A 21,017-nucleotide genomic window follows, 5' to 3' on the forward strand; every position below is an offset into this window, starting at 1 on the left:
CAATACAAAAACTGAAACTCCTATATTATATAGAGTCATTACACACAGAGTGATCTGTTTCTAGTGTTTATTTCTGTTAATGTTGATGATTATGGCTTACAGCCAATGAAAACCCCAAAGTCATTATCTCAGTAAGTCAGAACAATTAACAAAAACACCTGCAAAGGCTTCCTAAGCATCTAAAAAGGTCCCTTAGTCTGTTTCAGTAGCTCCACAATCATGGGGAAGACTGCTGACCTGACAGATGTCCAGAAGGCAGTCATTGACACTCTCCACAAGAAAAGTAAATTTTGCATTTTATTTGGAAATCAAGGTCCCAGAGTCTGGAGAAAAAGTGGAGAGGCCACAATCCAAGCTGCTTGAGGTCTAGTGTGAAGTTTCCACAATCCGTGATGGTTTGGGGAGCCATATCCTCTGCGGGTGTTACACCAAGACCAAAGTCCCTCTACCAGGAAATTTTAGAGCACTTCATGCTTCCCTCTACCGACAAGCTTTTTAGAGATGGAAATGTTATTCTCCAGCAGGACTTGGCACCTGTCCACACGGCCAAAAGTACCAATACCTGGTTTACAAACGACAGTATCTCTGTGCTTGATTGGCTAGAAAACTCGCCTGACCTTAACCCCATAGAGAATCTATTGGGTATTGTCAAGAGGAAGATGAGAGACACCAGACCCAACAATGCAGACGAGCTGAAGGCTGCTATCAAAGCAACCTGGGCTTCCATAACCCCTCAGCAGTGCCACAGGCTGATCGCCTCTATGCCACGCCGCATTGATGCAGTAATTGATGCAAAAGGAGCCCCGACCAAGTACTGAGTGCATTTACTGAAAATACATTTCAGTAGGCCAACATTTCAGATTTTAAAATAGTTTTTCAAGCTGGCGTTATAAAGTATTCTAATTTACTGAGATAATGACTTTTGGGTTTTCATTGGCTGTAAGCCATAATCATCAACATTAACAGAAATAAACACTAGCAATAGATCGCTCTGTGTGTAATGCCTCTATATAATATATGAGTTTCACTTTTTGTATTGAAGAACTTAAATAAATTAACTTTTTGTTGATATTCTAATTTTGCGAGAAGCAACTATTAGGCAGACACCACTAATAGACAGTGAAGACTTAATATTTTTCACCTGATAATAATGTCATAAAACCAAAAATATCCAAGTCTATAGACTCAAAACAAATGGTTGAATCAAAATCAGTTCTATTAGATGGCGCCAAAAACACTAGATTCCAAATTAACCGAAAATACAAATTATAACTTTTATCAGACGTGATTCCGTAATACCTCATCCAACCAAAGAAACATTTCTAAGCATGCCTTATAAGTAAAAATCTTCTATGAGATTACACCTAGTCATGCATGTGATCAGGATAAGCCTCCATATAAAAAATATAAAATAAATAAAATGGAAAAAAAACAAACTTTGGTAACATCTCTGCAGCAAATCGTCTGTTTAATCTTTAAGTCCACTGGTAAAATAACACATTTTGGTGGCAATTACCGTATTTTTCGGACTATAAGACGCACCGGACCATAAGACGCACCCCAAATTTGGGATGAAAATTGCAGAAAAAAAGATTTTTTATAACATGGGGGTCCGTCTTATTGTCCGAATTTACAGTATCTTATGGCGGTGGCAGAGCAGGGTCCCAGGAGGCAAGGTGGGGTGATGCTGGGATGAGGAGGTGCTGGGATGAGAAGGTGCTGGGATGAGAAGGTGCTGGGATGAGAAGGTGCTGGGATGAGAAGGTGCTGGGATGAGAAGGTGCTGGGATGAGAAGGTGCTGGGATCAGGAGGTGCTGGGATCAGGAGGTGCTGGGATCAGGAGGTGCTGGGATCAGGAGGTGCTGGGATCAGGAGGTGCTGGGATCAGGAGGTGCAGTGAGAGGTATGGCGTGAGAGGGGTCCCTGGCGTACCATGCAGGCTTACCTAGGTGGCAGAGGTGCGGTGGCAGAGGTCCGGTGGCAGAGGTGCGGTGGCGGGGGTGTGGCAGCAGAGGAGGCGCAAGAAGCGGGGTCCCTTTCCCCGGTATGGTGATGCAGCAGGCCCGGTATGCAGCAGAGCCGGGTGAATCCTCTTGTTATCGGTGGGCGCGGCCATCTTCCTGAGGCCGCGCGTGTGCAGATGAAGCGCTCTGCTCCCGGGGCTTCAGGAAAATGGCCGCGGGAGGCCGCGCGTGCGCAGATGGAGATCGCGGCGGCCATTTTCCTGAAGCCCCGGGAAGCAGAGCGCTCCATCTGCGCACGCGCGGCCTCCAGAAAATGGCCGCCACCACCGATAACAAGAGGATTCACCCGGCTCTGCTGCATACCGGGCCTGCTGCATCACCATACCGGGGAAAGGGACCCCGCTTACTGCGCCTCTTCTGCCGCCACACCTCTGCCACCTAGGTAAGCCTGCATTGCGACTATTAGACGCACCCCCATTTTCCCCCCTTTTTTGGGGGGGAAAAAGTGCGTCTTTTAGTCCGAAAAATACGGTAAGTCTTTCCCTTCCAAGTACAGGAATCCATCCAAAAACAGAAACAAAAAAAAAAAAACCTTCATCAAGGTTCCATGTAATGATAGAAATGTTAATACATTAGTAAAAAAAAAAAAATGTTCAGTATAGGTTTTCTTTAGTGGTCCGCTTCTACAAATGACAAAAAAGACTAAAAACTCCAAAAACTTGGTAGTACTGTACTTGGCCCTAAACTTTTTGGATTCTGACGTTATCTCCAACTTAGTGAAAAAAAACAACTTTTTTTCTGCCAGAAGGATCTCAGCAGTTACCAATGGTTCATTGGCTTTAGCTCATCAAAGCTAAACTGTAATTTTGCTGCAAGTTATTGGGCCTGTGGTTGATTAAAAAACAAACAAAAAGAAACAGGTTTTGTTCTGCTGGGACCATAGTACTTCACTTCAGACATTTTGTTTTTTTTCTACACAGAAACGCTGTAATGTGGAAGACCGAGCGGAAAAAAAAAAATTATGAAGATGAATATTTCTGCCGTGACAAATGCTATCGGAAGCTCGCAGAAAATGTTTTCTTCAAATTTCAGTTTCACGTTTATATTATTAAGTCTTACATTGAATTTTGCACTTTAAAAGTTAAGAAAAAAAATTAATAAAAAAAAAACGATCTGTTCTTTCAAACAGATTTCAAATACATACGAATCATGAAAGTTTCTTTTTTTCAGAAATTATTGATCATCTTACAATTTTGCAAAACAGATCACAGTCTTGAATTTTTTGCTTAAATTTCACGTTTGAGGTTAGGTGACTTTTTGGGCACTTATTTCCCCAAGTATTCAATAGCAAAAGTCATAGGCAAAGTAAAAAAAAAAAAAAAATACAGAATCTCTCATTGGAGTCAAACGAAACGTTTGGAAGAATGATTTTTGTCTTTGACTGATCAAGTTACGTGATAAAACTATAAAAAAAAAAAACTTCAATAAAATTTATTTTCAAATTATTAACATAATTAAATTATTAAATGAACTAGAATTTTAAAACAATGTTTATGTAATCCTAAAGACAATCTATGTTTGTGACTTTTTGATGTAAAGAAGAAAGCCTTCTTGATAACAAATCTCCCTTTCTTCAGCCAGTGCTCTACTTTTTTTTTAATTTTTTAATATTAATAGCCGTTCAGCCCACTTGTAACGTAAGAGATTGGTGGGATACCCTGTCCAATACAATACTATTAGTGATAAGCAAGTTGTACTCGTTGCTCGGGTGGTCCTCCGAGTATTTATGACTGCTCGGAGATTTAGTTTTCATCGCCTCAGCAGAATGATTTACAGCTACTAGCCAGCCTGAGTACAACCAGGCAACCCCCACATGTACTCAGCCTGGCTAATAGCTGTAAATCACTCAGCTGAGGCGATGAAAACTAAATCTCCGAGCACTAACAAATACTTGGAGGACCCCCGAGCGTGCGTGGAAAACCCGAGCAACGAGTATACTCGCTCATCACTAAATACTATACAAAATGTACTAGCACTGACTTAGAGAGAGCCTCCATCACAGAGTTAAAGGAGTTGTCCCATAGATAAACTACCTTTTCACCTTAATGGGGATCTACGCACTTGAGGACTAAGGACCATCACCATTTATGAGAACGGGAGTCTTTAAGTTCCTCGTGTGAATGGAGCAGTAGTGAGCATGTGCGACCACTACTCTATTTACCATGGTCGCACATGCTCATTACTGCTCTAGTCATACAGGGTACTTTGGCCACCAATTCTTAGGATTGGTGGGGGTTTTTTACTACCCAGACCCTCAGCAATCATACATTGATCATGTTGTATAAATGTTCTTGATAGAGCTATCCTTTGCATTGTTTTTTCTTCTTTCTAAATTTTAGAACTGTACGGTCTACAATTTTGTCAGGATGAACCAAGTTATGACTTTTTATTCTAATACCCATACAAAAAAACAACAACTAATGCCTTTTCTTATTCGGTTTCTCAGGACACGTCATAGTGTGCACTTTTGGAATTTGGATCAGTCATTTGACAGCCATCATTCATTGCAAACCTCTTGTTTAGTCCTCCAAAAAGAGCTTAGAAGATGGAATGGAATATTGATTTAGAAAATTAGGTCTTTGTCTCCAGCAGGACCATCATTTTCTTTTTTTTTTTAAGAAATCAGCTAAATGGTATCCCAAATTGATTAGTAGATTATACGTGCAGTTACAGGTTGACATGTTTGATGGGACAAGCACTCAGAAAACACAATACGCAACGAGACAACCAAACATGGATACTGCACTGAGACACAGAAGCCAGGACGAGAGCCAACATAATAAAACGTTGATAATAGTATGTGATATTGAGACGTCCCATGGTGGTAAGTACAGCCTTTTAATTCTATACGCATAAGGTCTACTCTCATGTGATGGACAAAGTTAGTACAACATCTGTCGTATCAACACCAGTATTTTATTTTAATTCTTCTACATAACAAACACAAGCCAAAAAGCTAAGTACCAACCAGATTCATAGCTTTCCCTCAAATGAAAAGCCATCAAAGTTGGTCTTTACTTTTGGTATAAAGTTAAAGGGGATCTATCAGAATGATTTTAATAATCAAATTGGAGGTACGGCTGCATAGGTCAGAAAACAACAATAAAAATGACACCTATCTTGTAGTAATCTGATGTGCCACTGCTGAGAAATTGAGCTTTGAAGCCAAATGCAAATTAGCCAGGAAGACCATTTGAGGGCGTGTCATTAGACTCTGAGTCAAGACACGCCCCCTTACCTAATGCACTTCTAGACTAATTTGCATGTGGCTTTAAACCCCGATTTCTCAGCAATGGCACACCGGATTACAACAAGACAGGTGTCTTTTTTCATGTTGTTGTACGATCTACACAGCCATACTGCTTACCTGATTAATAAAATGGTCCTAACACAAGCCCTTTAAACAAATAGAAATCCATCCAATATGCTTCCTACTTTTTCTACCTTCTTTTCTAGCATTTTGGGTATAGCTTATATACTAGAGAAGAGGATTTACAAGATTTTTTTTAAAGGATCCATAAAATAATCAATGGTCTTATTATTACTATCGTTTTATAATTATATAATATTTTTATTAGGTTGCATATTCCCTTCTTGGGGATTATATAATTATATTATACCGTAACTCAACATCCCTCCACAAAAGAAAATACAGCCCATAGTACCATTTTCTTTCCACAAAACTGTAGAAACATGGTATAAATTTACATTTACATAGCTTACAATGAGAAATTCATGCGTAGTTGCTCAGGATGACAACCAAGCCCATATTCTCTATTAAAGCACATAAATATCACAGCGGGTGGTCTCTAAACGGTGAAATGCTCTGGCGGACCAGAGGCAGTGATGCATCACTTAGACATCCATTCATTGGAATGGCTGCCATAAAATGCTACATTTCCCCTACTGCCATTCCCTAAGGTCTATAGGCAAACAACTAACAGCCATGGAAATTCACAGCCATGTTGTGAGAAGTGATAAAGGGATTGTGGGGAGAATTGTCCCAAATGTAAAAAAAAAAAGTCCCCCTAGAAAAAAAAAAATTAATATGATAAATTTTACATTTTTACACATTTTTTCCATCCCTTACTAGGGCTAGGGATAGACTTGGTGTTAGGGTTAGGGCTTAACCTAGGGTAGGGTTAGGGCTTAACCTAGGGTAGGGTTATTTGTAGGTTTAGGGATAGGATAATAATTAGTTAATAAAATGTAATAAAAAACTGAAAAAGAAAAAAAAAATAGTGAGGTCAAAGGGCAAACTATAATTACGTCAGCACTTTCTTAAAATATAATACATGTGCGTGGGGGTTTAGGGCTTTAACATTGGACCTCTGTAAAAGATTCGGGGCGGCTCTTGGCATGGAAAATTGGAAAATAGGTTACACAATCCCTATCGTAATCACAGGACATACTACTAGGGAAGATATATGAAAACTGGTACAAAAGGTAAACTGGGGCAGTAACTTCTAGCAACCAACTAGATTCCATCTTTTAACGAAACAGAACGTATAATTGTGACGTGACTGTCGCCAAAAATCCGAACCGCTAAGAATGAAGATGAATTAATATCAACCTAAGCTATAAGCCAGCAAAGTCCGCTGTTATGTGGGTAACAAAAAAAAAAATATCATTATATTACTAGTGACACTTGACTATGATTAGGAAACAAGGTCATTTTCAGTAAGTTTCAACTATAGTTATAACTAAATATAAAAAAAAAAAAAAACATTCTTCTCGCCATCTACTATCTCTAGGTATCTTGTAACAGAACGAGAGTAGCAGAGCAGATTGATATATAACATTCTGGGAGGAGATACAGTGTAACTGTTATATTAAGCTGCATATCACCGACTAGGACCGCCCACTGGACTCTTAAGGTCAGAATACATTTAAATAAGTAACATACAAGTTTTAATGAATCTTATTCCACAATATTATATAATCAATCTGCTCAGCTTCTTCTGCTCTATAAAACGCTGACCGCAGATCAGATACCATCTTAATTGTGATGCTTTAATTTGTTTCTTTAAATGTTGTCACTTAGGAAAGAAAAGATCTCTGATCAATAATAGATCTGTGGCCTAGGGTAAAGTAATACATATAGGATTTTGAATCCTATGTATCTGCTACTACCCACACAACAATCCGTTCTGTACAGAAAGCGATAGCTACAGTCTAAAGCTTTATAACGATGATATCTATGCAAATTGTCTCTTCAGAGAGGGAGAGGACTAGAACTCTAGTGCCACCTATTGGAAGGTAGCAATCCTACAAGTCAATGTTGTCCCTTTAAAGAGCCTTGTCACATGACGTAGGATAATAGCCAAACCAGAATCTCAATTTGCACTGACGAGAGGCAGTACCCCGAAACACAGTGTCTGCAAATTGAGATTCTGGTTTGGCTTTTATCCTAAGTCATGTGACAAGGCTCGTTAAAGAGTCGACATTGACTTGTAGGATTGCTACCTTCCGAGCCTTGTCACATGACTTAGTATAATAGCCAAACCAGAATCTCAATTTGCAGACACTGTGTTTCGGGGTACTGCCCCTCGTCAGTGCAAATTGAGATTCTGGTTTGGCTATTATCCTAAGTCATATGACAAGGCTCGTTAAAGAGTCAACATTGACTGTTAGGGTTGCTACATCCAATAGGTGGCGCTAGAGTTCTAGTCCTCTCCCTCTCTGAAGAGACAATTTGCATATTTCCCAGAGGAGCATTGCGGCTTTAAGTCTCCTCACCTCGACATGCTTAACATGTCACTCTCCGCAAGGAGAAACGATACTTCTTGGATAACTATGATATCGAAAGTCTAATTTAAGTTCTGAAATCTGGACAGATATGATATTCAAAGAAAAAAAAGTGTCCTAAGATTTTACATACGTGTGTGCTAAAACATAAGGGACCGCAAAGTGAAAGACCAAAGACAGCAACTCAAGCAGAACATGGAGCCACAAGCACTGTATATAGATATATACATATCTGATAGGAATTGCGTTCCCCCCACAATTACACCCCGACGTGTCATCAGGAAAAACAACGGCAGACAGGAGAGGTGAGAGTTTCAAAAATAGTCAGCAGTTTTGCAGATTTGCATGGAATCTGAGAAATCTTCCAGTTTACTTATTATAATGCTACTTGTGAAGTAGACCGCAATTTAAAGTGGGGTTTTTTTCATCTTCATTAATTGATATTGTCGGAAAGTGCTTGTAAACGCAAGCACTTTTGCAATTTACTGCTTATTAAAATTTGCAGCCGTTCTTGAGATATTAACACTTTTCTTATCTTTGTAGCTTGTTGCCTAGGACACCAGCCACCGCTGCTCCACAGCTAGTAATCGCTGCACTGAAGCGATCTGGTATTAGGAGGCAATAGCGTGTTTGAGGGATCACGTCCAGCTTCTAAACAGCGCTTACATGCTCCATAGGAAAGAAATTGAAACAATAACGGACATTTTGCTGTCTAGCAGAGGTGGTCGGTCTCCAAGGCGACGAGATGTAAACAAAGGAAAAGTGTTAGTATCTCAAATACGGCTGAAAATTTTAACAAGCAGTAAATTGCAAAAGTGATTGTATTTACAAGCACTATCCAAAAATTCACATTTCTGAAGAAGGGTAATCCAACCATGAGGAACTATACTCATACTCCACAGAAGCGGATATTTCCATATTTTATCTCTCCATAGGTAGTCTCGATGTTGTAAAAAGAAAAAAGTGCCATGCCACTTAATTACAGGCCAAGAGGATAACCCACTGCCCACAAGAAGCCCATAAAGTTGACAAGAAGTTGACAAGAAGAGCGTCTCCTTTTCGTATAGTTGTTGACTCCTGTCTCCGTGACATGGAATAAGGAGGCTATGAATGGGGCAGAAGAATAATCGGGCCTGCTCAATACTGGAAGCCATGTCAAAACTACTGATTATTTTCGCCTTTGTCACAGTGACAATCCATCCGCACACAACTGCTGTGGTGCTTTCAGTGTATACTTACATTTGTTTGCGCAAACAAATGGCGGCCATTGAAGGACACCAAGCTCATATCGCTCCATTCTCAGTCCAGCGTTCAGACACCAGCTTTCCCCTCCTAAGACCCAGTGATGATGTCACTGCACACTGATTTTATGTCATTGGACAGACCCAGCTATGATGTCACTGTACGCTGCCTTACTGTCAGTGGTACTCAGCACATAATCGAAGCCTCAGGAAGGCATCGGATGCAAGTCCTCATTGCTCTCTCTACATAATGCACATAGACCCATAAATTGGTACTGGGAGCATGGTGGTCCTGGAGGCGGTGATAAAACACCTCTGAAAGTAATCTGGAGTTTAGTATTAAGATCCCTTTAACATACCCATTACATGACTAACCGAGGGCCAGTAGAGCTGATGGACCCCAGAGGACTTCTCAGAAAATAAGCAAACCAGTGCCATAGGGGGGCACCCTATTACTCCATGTAATGACCGGGCCTCTTTGACATTTTAGGACCTCCAAACCACCACCAGCCTGTTTTCCAGGTCCCAAATAGGTTAACAATTATGCCCTTATATTTTTTGACCAATGGAGGCATAATCTAAAAAAACATAGTCTGAAAACTACAGATCTATATTCTAAGTACCTGTAAAGACTAGTCATAGGGGTGGTGCCGCTACTCGAGAGTCAAGCTTAGCGAGTTCTCCTTAACTGGTGTCCAAAAGGTTAAAATGTGTTAAAACAAACCATTTAGATGGGCAGTGAAGCGAGATGTGTAGCCTCAACTCTGCGCCTGCACATGATGCCATCACAGCTTGCCGTAAGCCATAAGACCGGCCCCACGTGACTTTTCAGAGTAGCGTAACCACCCCCATGACTCTTTACGGGGCATCAGAATGTACTGGACATTGCTTTAAGGATCCTTATCTACATTCTTTATCATTCAGAATATATAAACTTTAATTACGGTATTACCGTCCCGGATAACAGGTAGTCGGTACTTTTAAGATAAATTTCCCCAGAACACGTGACTTTTTAAAGAGGATCTTTCACTGGATTTTATAAATTTAAACTAAGTATATCCTCCAACTGGTGCTGTTCCGCCGATTCTGGAACTGTTTTTACTTTTTTTCAGAGCCACTTTGTTCCTAAGTTATGTACCCCGATAATCAAGATAGAAATTTTTCCTTCGACTAACTGGTCGTGTTCCGCAGAAATTCTCTGTTTTGAATGGCCAGAGGGGCCATAGCATACGCCCACAGAGAAGTTCCGTGTGCCCAAGTTGTTGAAGGGAAAATTTGCACCTTTTTTCTTTTTTTTTACAGGGGAATAACTTTGAAACGGAGGGTCACAGAAAAAAAAAGACAAACTGTTCTAGAATCAGTGGAGCAACATGAATTGGAAGAGGCAAAGAGTATAAATTAAAAAATCCAGTGAAAGATCTCCTTTAAGTAATCTGTTTAGATTTCATGCCATAACTACACTGATTACTAACGTAATCAGCCAGGTTTTCTAGGTTATCCTAGCTAATAGAGAGGAAGGAGCTGAGCTCTAGGTTGGAGTATATAGTTGTATGTGGTCCGATCTTGTACCTTCCTGTAAAAACACTGCCTGGACTTTTAGAAAAAAAAACCTGTGAGTCTTACTTTGTCTAAACACACATCATGATTAACAGGTCTCCTGTATGAACTGAGCGCTGTCAATCAGCATCGTGTAGGAGGAGCAAGAAGGACTCACAGGCTTTTCATTACAAGTAACAGAGGAAATAAAGTGCCACAAAATAATATATTTTTAAGAACATCCCAACGTTCCCGAGGCCGTACTGATAATATCCAAAAGTTTAAATTTTCTCATAATTATTTCATCTCCCAAACCAGTTGCCATCCAGTGACATCATAAGCCAGAAGTCCAGTGACATCACAAATCAGCGCCCCATGGGAAATAATCAAAATAGTCGTACCTTCTCCTCTTCGCTGATGTTGCGCGTGGCGGTCCTCCAAGTGATGCTGGGCAGAGGATCTCCCGATGCCTCGCAGGTCAGGGTGATCTCATTATCCAGCTCCACGGCAGTCTTGTTTTCAACGTAGGTGATCTTAGGTTTTGCTAAAAGTGACAGGGGATATACTTTAAGTGCAAGACAAAGATTTGCAAATTTGACGATGGTGAACGGGTTGGAATAATTGTTTGAACGGTCACATTATGAAAGCGGACAGGAAAGAGACGACACGAAAATTGCAGAGACAAATGATACAGATTGAAATCAACGTAATTGTACACTCCTGAAGTGGCAGCCATAAGAGGCATATTGAGAGGTTTTTTGGTCCTGTTACTGGCCTGCGGCTTAGGTTGTAGATAAATTATTGAAGGATTATTTTAATCTTTAATGGGGTTTTCTCTCATTGAAAAAATAGCAATTTACCTCTCAATAAAAAGGGATTTTTAAAGGGAATCTGTCAGTAGGATCAACCCCCCCCAACCCGTCTATATGAGCATGTAGGCAACAGAAAGCTGAATAAAATAATACCTTGATATCTGTCATCCGATATCTTACTCTAGAAAAATCTACATTTTTCTTAATATGGAAATGAGCTGTTAAGATCTATGGGCTGGGCATAGATCTTCCCTGAAAATCTGCCTCCAGAGCTTATTGTAAATGAAAGGGGTCGTAGTCTAACTTACTCTATAGAGACCCCCCGAGGAACTTCAAACTGGTCATTTGAAACCTGACAAGTCATTCGGCTTACCGACCCACACACACAAGAATTTATGTGTTTTAAATGGGGAGAGGGAGCTAATCTGATTTCAGACATCTCTGGCAAAATACAGGGGCATTTAGGAGCAAAAACTGTTGCAGTTTGTCAGTGATTTGAGACTGGGACGGAGGTTCACCTTCCAACATGACAATGACCCAAAGCATACTGCCAAAGCAACACTCGAGTGGTTAAAGATGAAACATGTAAATGTTTTGGCGTGGCCTAGTCAAAGCCCAGACCTTAATCCAATGGAGAATCTGTGGACAGACTTAAAGATAGCTGTTCACCAGAAAAAACCATCTAACTCGAAGGAGCTAAAGAATGGGCTTGAGGAATGGGCAAAAATCCCAGTGGAAGATGTGAAAAGCTCAGAGAGACTTATCCAAAGTGACTTACAGCTTCAATTGCCGCAAAAGGAGGCTCTACAAAGTACTGACTTTAGGGGGGTGAATAGTTATACACACTGAAGCTTTCAGTTATTTTGTCCTATTTGCTTCACAATAAAAGAGCAAAATGTTCACAGTTGAAGGCATGAAAACCAAATATTCACAGCTGTAGGCATGAAAAACCAAATGTTCACAGCTGTAGGCATGTTCTTTACATGAAATGATGCAAACTTCAAAAAAAAAAAAACAGTGAAATTCCAGGTTGTGACGTAGCAAAACACAAAAAATGCCAAGGGTGGTGAATACTTTTGGCAAGCCACTGTACATGCCATATTATAAATAGGGCCACCAACATTACGGCTGATGCACTACATGGGTGGTGTGCCCCTGCGCTCTACGCTATTTGCATACTGCCGCCATTCTCAATCACTCTGATGTCAGCTGCTGCTACATCTGAATTCACCAACTCCAGCTCGTGACTGGCACTGATTTCCCAGTAGACTGATTTGTCCTCACCGTAGACCTTGAGAAGAATGGTGGCCTCACTGTCACCGGCTTTATTCTCGGCGATACAGTTATATTCGGCCTCGTCGTCTTTTTCGATTCCATGGATGGTCATCTCTGACATCTCATCAGTGAAGGAGTATTTGTCATCTCCATCTTCTATGGTTTCTCCTCTCCTGTGGCAGAAAAATAAAAACAAAGTTACTAGGAAGGATAAAACGTATTATTATTACCTGAATACTCGTTAGTAATGTGGAGGCTTTTTATTTTTGCATGCATTCTAGGTATAGTCCCATCAAGCAAGACATGGACATCCTCCATGGATCGGCCGACTGCACGCATGGTGGTGGCTGTACCTGGCACTGCAGTTCATGCCCAACCAATTGTATAGGACGGAGCTGCAATACCAGGAACAGCCATTAAAAATCTAATTCTTCTGGTGGAGCCGATACTCCAATCACCACCAAACTGAGATATTGACGAGCTAACTCTAGGATATGTCATCAATATTGGATTGGCGGGAACTGAAATTCTGGAAAACCCCTTTAAAACATTTCACTGTTTTGATGCCTACAGTAAGCATGTGTTTGCTTACTTAAAGTCTAAAATCAAACCATTAATTAAAGGCGTTGTCTAGAACTTATACGTTGCCGACCTCTCCTTGGCATAAGTCGTTAACTTCAGATAGGTGGGTGGGTTTAACACCACCGTTCAGCTGGTTCACAGTTCACGCTGTGGCCGAACATACAAAGCCAGCACAGCCCCATACACAACATAGTGTAGTTTTTTTTCTGCGCACCTCTGTTCCAAAGTTTCACACTCGTGTACTAAAGGAACCGATTTTTTTCCTTTCGACCAACTGGGCGTGTACCACCAAACTTCTCTGTGGGGGGGTGTTTGCTTATTCTCCTCTGAGGCTGCTCAATCAAAACAGTTGCCCGCCCCGACAGTTCTGCGGCACATGCCCACTTAACTGAAGGGAAGATTTGAACCATTATTTCGAGGGTGAAAACTTTGGAACGAAAGGGCACAGATGTGTCATGATCCAGGTTGGGGTTTTGTTTTGTCCTTCCCGGTCTGGTCATGTCAGGGGTTAACTTTCACAGCCTCATTCCCATGTCCGTTCTGCTATATATCTTTGCTGCTACCTGTATTCAGTGCCAGTTATATTGCTTGCCTTCGGCATGCTAGCTGGCTCTGGCGAGATCCTGATCTGTCTTGCTGCATTCAGTTAACCCGGCCCTTGTTTATTTATCTCCCACCTACCTGTCTTAGCTCCTTATTTCCCTGTTTGTTTGGATTTCCCGATACCCGACTTTGGCTTGACTCTGACTTCATTTTGTCTCTCTCTTCTAGTATTTCTGCTACTAACCGGAACTGACCGTTTATCTCCTCAGACTCTGCACCTCGGTTTTTCCCTTTTGTACTGCGTTTTCCTCTGGTATTGACTCGGCTCTCTGACTATTCTGCTGCCACCTAGTGGTGGCTTCGGTGTACTGCTGTGGGACTGCTTCATCTCACTCTCCACTCTGTTGCCATCTAGTGGAGCTTGCGTTACTCTGCATTAACCCTCAGTAGTACAGCGTGACAGATGAAAAAGAAAAACTGTTCCAGAATCAGTTGACCAGCGGAAATTGGTGGAGGTGCTCAGTTTAAATTAATATAATATAGTGAAAGGTCCCTTTTAATACAGTAAACCGGATCTGTTTGTAGTCTGTAGCCATGAAAACACGCAAATCTGCATAGGAGCCGTAGACCCAAAACGTTAATCAAAACATTTTACAAAAATGTTTTGTGAACTGGAGATATAGAATATAAATTATAAAAGCCTTGACCACTAATTATATGCAGAAACTCAAGGAGCCAACATTGCTGATGTATTAGTCTGGCTATATGAATTACCTAAGCACCTAATACAGAAAGTGGATGTCCCTAGACTTCTGTCAGCGAGGCAAACTATGAGATTGGTCACTTTTTTATGACACAACGTGCTTTTGCGTCAGCTTCCTGACACATATTACAATATGAATTACATTTAGTCATCACCTACTTTGTCCAGCTGATTTCAGGCTCAGGAAATCCATCAGCCTCGCAGCTTACAGTCACCGACTCTCCCATGCTGGCCGTGGCATTGACAACCAGCTGCCTGGCACGCACCGTTGGTGGAACTGTGGAAGAGGAGAAAAGACAATGGGGTTAGTAGTTTTAATGTCTTTAAAGAGTAACTATACTTTTTGTTTATTATAACATGACAAGAGAACTTATGTATTACACTGTACTAGACAAAAAACACTCTTTCTCCCCTTATCAGTCACTTCTCTCTTGTATTGACCAAAACTGCTCAAATATGTCCTCAGATCTGTCTTCACTAAGGGATCAGATTGCTTCTGATGCCTACAGAAGTCTATGGAAAGTCGGAGAAAGAGAGGCAGAGAGACACAAAGAAAAGATGCTCCTATCTTCTAGTGACAAGAATCTGTGAAATAGAGGACCACAAGAAGGGTACCGTTCACTATGACTTGAATATCCTTGTAGTTTATCTCTCCTCGGGCTAAGATCCGACCCTCGCATCGGTATGTTCCTTCATCTGTTCTCTTTATGTTCCGGATTTGTAGATAATTATTGGCCAGCATAACAAAGCGGACTGTGGAAAAAAAAAAGAGATGAAAAATATAAATAATTATGATTATCTCACACTTCCGGAAGTCCAACTCCTTTCAATAGTGGAGAAGATGAACTAAGATGTAATCTTAGATCTTCAGGGATAACATATTGCATGATTTGATGGGAATGGTATGAAATATATTTACCTCTTAAGCTCCCCATATACATTAGACTATAGTGGACTGAACTCGATAATCGTACGTGTGCATGGGGCCTCCTGACTGTCACTTGAAAGATGATGTATGTGGAGAGAAGGGTTTGGCCTGCTGAATTTCAATGGCCGATCCTTTTGTTCTTGTTGACAAAGCGCTGACAAAATCATAGACAAGTACAGGAACACCTGGCCCAGCCGAACTCTCCTGCGCATGGGGGAGTCAGGAGAGACAGCTGTCGGCCAAATGATTCTTCAGCCAAGAGATGTCTAATGTTTATGGTGGCCTATAGATTTATAGTTGGCCATAGACATCTATTGTAAAGTTGCCCATGGACATCTATGCTATCGGGTAAAGTTGGCCATGGACATCTATGAAATTGAGTCAAGTTGGCCTTGGACATCTATGCTACTGAGTAAAGTAGGCCTTGGACATGTATGCTATTGAGTAAAGTAGGCCTTGGACATGTATGCTATTGAGTAAAGTAGGCCTTGGACATGTATGCTATTGAGTAAAGTTGGCCTTGGACATGTATGCTATTGAGTAAAGTTGGCCTTGGACATGTATGCTATTGAGTAAAGTTGGCCATGGACATCAATGCTATTGAGTAAAGTTGGCCATGGACATCTATGCTATTGAGTAATGTTGGCCTTGGACATGTATACTATTGAGTAAAGTTGGCCATGGACATCTATTGTATTGTTTTGAGTAAAATTCGCCATTGACATATATACTGCTGGGAAAAGTTGGCCATGGACATCTATGTTATTGAGTAAAGTTAACCTCCTTACTGTCCCTTGAAAGATGATTTACGCAGAGAGAAGGATCCGGTCTTCTGAATTACAAAGACTGATCCTTTTGTTCTTTCTTGTTGGCAAACTACTGACAGAATCATAGATAAATACAGGCTGAGCCGAGCGCTCTTGTGTACGGGGAGGTCAGTAGAGATAGCAGTCGGCCAAATAATTATTCGGCCGAAAGCTATCTAATGTTTATGGTGGCTTTTAGATTTAAAGTTGGTCATGGAAATCTATTGAATTGGATAAATTTGACCATGGACATTTATTGCATTGGGAAAAGTTGGCCATGAACATCTATAGTACTGGGGAAAGTTGGCCATGAATATCTTTAGTACTGGGTAAAGTTAGCCATGGACATCTATGTTACTGAGTAAAGTTAGCCATGAACATCTATTGTATTGACTAAAGTTGACCACAGACATCTATGGTATTAAGTAAAGTCGCAAATAAAAGAATATAGCGGTCTCGATGGAGCGCTGACAGTGATGACACATTAAGTAAAGTTGATCATGGACATCTATTGTAGTGCGTAAAGTTGACCATAGACATCAATGCTATTGGATAAAGTTAGCCATTAACATGTATAGCACTGGATAAAGTTGGTCATTAATATATATGGTACTGTGTAAAGTTGGCCATTGACATCTATGGTACTGCGTAAATTTGGCCTTCAACCTTTGATTGGGGAGGGAGCAGGGTTGAGTGACATGTGACAAAGGTGCTGAGATCTAAGAGGTGCCAACAAACCACTCAACCGTGGCCAGGGTATTTAGAAATAGGACTACCGGTAAATCCTTGAAATGAAATTTTGCCACAGGTAAAGGACCATCTTGCAATGAATTTGTTATGACCAACTTCTCCAATTTTCCCTTGGACCATTAAGGCACAGTTTTTCCGATTTAACGATTTATTTACTAAATGCATTGTCTCCATTTAATATCAGAATAGCAGCTAAAAGCAGAAACAATATATTCAGGTTTCCTCTAAATTATTCATAGAACTTTCAGTAAGTCCCAAAACTGTCAGACAAACTTTGGAGGAGTTGAACAAAGTTGTACTAATATGTCCACACCGAATGCGGAATGTAAATGAAATATTGCAAATATTTCACATACGACATGATGCTAAACATTTTGCTATCTTTAATACATAAGCTAATTCCTTACTATCCTTCTTGAACTGCACATCTCGGCCTTTGTGCTTCCAGATAATGACCGTTGTCAGTGAGCTTGAGACATCGCAAACGATAACCGCGTCTGACCCTTCAGTGAATTCCTGTGGGGTGGGTGCGTTTTTAAAGGTCAGCTTCTCTGGAAAAAAAAAAAGGGATGGAATGAAACACTTCAAGAACAAACCTGCTCAAACAATTCATAAGCAACTAGCGTGATGTGGCTTGTGGGGTGGTGTTAAATTGCAAATATATTTCTTTAATTAATTTAAATTAGTATGTTACTAAATACTTGCATTTCCATAAGAAATGACCATTCTGAAGTGTCTACTCTTAGATCTCTGCCTTCTGATGTTCCTTGGAGGCGTATCACAGTATAGTATAACACTGGCAAATCAGAGATGCCAGACTGTGTAAGGACACACCCCTTATACAAACAGAAAGGTAACACCCAGTTGTCAAACTATTCAGAAATGTCCAACAGCATTAACAAAAGAATGACACAATGCAGAGATCTAAAATAAAATAATCCAGTATTATTTCATGAATTTAATATAACATACGAGTCAGAAGGAATGTCAGATCCTCTTTACATCTATCAAAGTGGAAGCAGAAAATCCAACCATTATGGCAATAAATTTGCTTTTATTTGCACTGGGAATAAATGGGAAATCTTACGATAAATCTTGAGTGTAACAGTGCTTTCCGACCGTCCTTCTTCAGGGCTGCTGGCGATGCATTTGTATGTCCCGGCATCTGGAATGCTGGCGTTGTATATGGTAAGTGTCGAAGAATAGTCATCATTCTTTACTACAGAAATCTGCTGTTGGTTGGTTAATCTTTGACCGGTTGGAGACTCCCAGTAGATCTCGGTTGCTTCACCGATTACTGAAGAGCAAGAAAACAAAGTACAAGATCAGTGAAAATAGTTAAACTAAGGAAATGGAAGAAGGTGGTAAAAAAAGACAAAAAAAAGATTATATAGCTAAAATCAGGAAGGTCAAAAATCTTAACGGGGCATGGGTCAAGTTGACCTAAAAGGGAGAAATGTCTTGCCTGATCAGACTAGATTAAAATGTACCATTATCCCCTTTCAAGAAAGTATCTAAACTTGAAGAAATCAATTTTGTTGTCATGATGGTAACGTGCACGCGTTTCCAGAGCAATCCTACTCACTACGTTCACCGCTCTGCTCCTCCCCGTGTCAGGCCACCGCACTGAGGCCTCATGCAACACTTCCAAAACCTGCTGTTTCAACCTGGCTATAGGGAGGCGCAGCCAGATCCTGCAAGAATTTAACCCTGTTGTGTCCTGCAGGATTTTCCTTTCCACAGCTTATCCTCTGCCAGCAGTGCATATGTTAGGCTGCTCCTAGTCCTATTGCCTTCCTGAACTTTGGATTCTGTCCTGTCCATCTACTGAGTTCAGTCCGTGTGTTTTCTCGCCTTCCCCGTATCTTACCCGGCTCGTTTACCCGTTCTGTCCGACCTCACCTGTTGCTTTGTATAGTGACTAGTGATGAGCGAATATTCTCGTTACTGGAGATTTCTCGAGCACGGTCGGGGGTCCTCCGAGTATTTGTTAGTGCTCGGAGATTTAGTTTTTCTTGCCGCAGCTGAATGATTTACATCTGTTATCCAGCATAAGTACATGTGGGGGTTGCCTGCCAACCAGGCAACCCCTACATGTACTTATGCTGGCTAACAGATGTAAATCATTCAGCTGCGGCAAGAAAAGCTAAATCTCTGAGCACTAAAAAATACTCGGAGGACCCCCGAGTGTGCTCGAGAAATCTCCAGTAACGAGTATATTCGCTCATCACTAATAGTGACCCATGCTGCCTGCCCTGACCTTGAACCGTCTGACTACGCTTCTGTCTCTCCCTTCTGTACTTTGCTACCTGCTCTTACACGTGGTTCAGCTGCTGCAGGACCGGGGACTGCTCTAGAGAGACACCTGGCAACTACCTGCGGCCAAGCCTATCCTCACCAGAAGAGGCTCTAGCGAAAATCAGGTAGACGCTTAGTTACACCCCTCCACGGTAAGCCCGCCCCATCATGCAGTGGATCCACACCCACCCCCGGCACATGTGTCTTCCTAAACCGTCCATACTTCCACATAAATAAGGTTCTACATTCCCTCTTATCTGTTTTGCTACCCATCATTTTCCACTATGGGCTATTCTTTTTAAGGAAAGATACCACGATGTAGGCTGCGTAAGGAGAATAAGACCACATTACTGCTTTTCAATATTACTCTCCAATTTCATTGATCTGTGCCTTTCAGGAAAAAAAAACATCCTATTGGCTTTAGAGGCAGCAGACTGGCATCAAATACTATTGCTTAATCTGTGACCCAATAGTACAGACAGACTGATCTCCCGCAGTCTGCCCTTCAGTAAAATCCAGGAGAGGTAAATTTGGCTTCATGTCACATCAATCTCCTTATTATTACCCTGCGATATAATACTAAACTCTGATTTATTCTTTGCAACATATTATACTACCGATTACATAGATCTTTACCTTGACATAAAAAGAATTTAGATTCCCCGAGGCTGATTTCACCTTGGTCAGGAACAATGGTGACTTCTAGAGCTGCTGGAAACGGAAACAGTAAGGAAGACATTACTATCACATTTTAGACTTAAACAATAAAAAATACAACAAATTTGTAATTTTTTTGTAGAATAATAGAACATTAATCAACATCCTCACTATTAAAATCTGCACAATTATTTTAAGGAACATCAGGTTGCAAAATTAGGTCCATTTTGGCACAGCCTTAGCCGTTCAAGAATCATCCTCCAATTACATTTCCTCAATTTTCAACTCTGTGAGTGATATAAGAAAGCGGAGAACTTCTAGCTTAAACATCATGTGGATGTCAGATTACATAGATTACTGACAGATTACCTTTAAGTGGATCTCGAGAAAAAACGGTTAGATCTGATAGGAGATGAACTAAATCTTCCACACCTTAATGGCTCTTTGCACATTGCGTAATGCAGTGGCCATTTAAAATTTCCATCAAGAAGATTTCCCAAACATCGGACTTGTACGATTAAAGGGGTTGTCCTATTTTAGTGTTTTGCCTGCCTGTGGGTCCACGCGGCAGGTAAGTAATCTTTATAATTGCATTTAATCCATTTTGCCTTCCCAATCAGGAGCTGCGCTTCAAGTTAAACAAGCGGGAGGAGTCACCAGATTGCTGGGCACAACAATGGATGACGGATCGGGGCAACATGGCCGCCAATGAGCAACTTCAACTTTACTGAACTGCCACTTAACTGAACTTTTTAGAATGGAAAACAGAACCAAGCCTTTAATGAATAACACCGATACAGAAGGGTTAATATTTTCATCTATAGTCTATATTTTTTTTAGTATTAACTAGTCTCATATTTTAATATTTTTCTTAAAGTTTCACATTTGGTCTCATATGCAAAGTTTTGAGAAAAACGTGCGTTATGGGTAATATACGGAGAAAAACATAATATCTATCAAAATCTCATAACATGTTTGTGAAAAAGAGGGCAACTGATGGATATTTCCAATGGGAACTGCATTTGTCTGTAAATAGTATAAGAATCTTGCTCA

At 40.7% G+C, this 21,017-nt stretch overlaps 1 protein-coding gene across 4 annotated transcripts in view; it reads right to left on the reverse strand.

The window, feature by feature from the left end:
* The window catches only part of NCAM1 (neural cell adhesion molecule 1), a 362,053-nt gene that overhangs the window by 104,880 nt on the left and 236,156 nt on the right, over positions 1–21,017 (reverse strand). For 3 of the 4 annotated variants that reach the window (XM_069741707.1, XM_069741709.1, XM_069741710.1), the window contains exons 2-8: positions 19,944–20,018; positions 18,097–18,306; positions 17,417–17,560; positions 15,141–15,278; positions 14,685–14,802; positions 12,647–12,810; positions 10,952–11,094 (exon numbers count right to left, since the gene is read on the reverse strand). In XM_069741707.1, coding sequence (XP_069597808.1) covers positions 10,952–11,094; positions 12,647–12,810; positions 14,685–14,802; positions 15,141–15,278; positions 17,417–17,560; positions 18,097–18,306; positions 19,944–20,018 — 992 coding nt within the window. The remainder of the gene's footprint in view (positions 1–10,951; positions 11,095–12,646; positions 12,811–14,684; positions 14,803–15,140; positions 15,279–17,416; positions 17,561–18,096; positions 18,307–19,943; positions 20,019–21,017) is intronic. The other variant, XM_069741708.1, reaches the window with a different exon arrangement.

Source organism: Ranitomeya imitator, chromosome 10 (assembly GCF_032444005.1).
Source record: "Ranitomeya imitator isolate aRanImi1 chromosome 10, aRanImi1.pri, whole genome shotgun sequence".
NCBI classification, from domain to species: domain Eukaryota; kingdom Metazoa; phylum Chordata; class Amphibia; order Anura; family Dendrobatidae; genus Ranitomeya; species Ranitomeya imitator.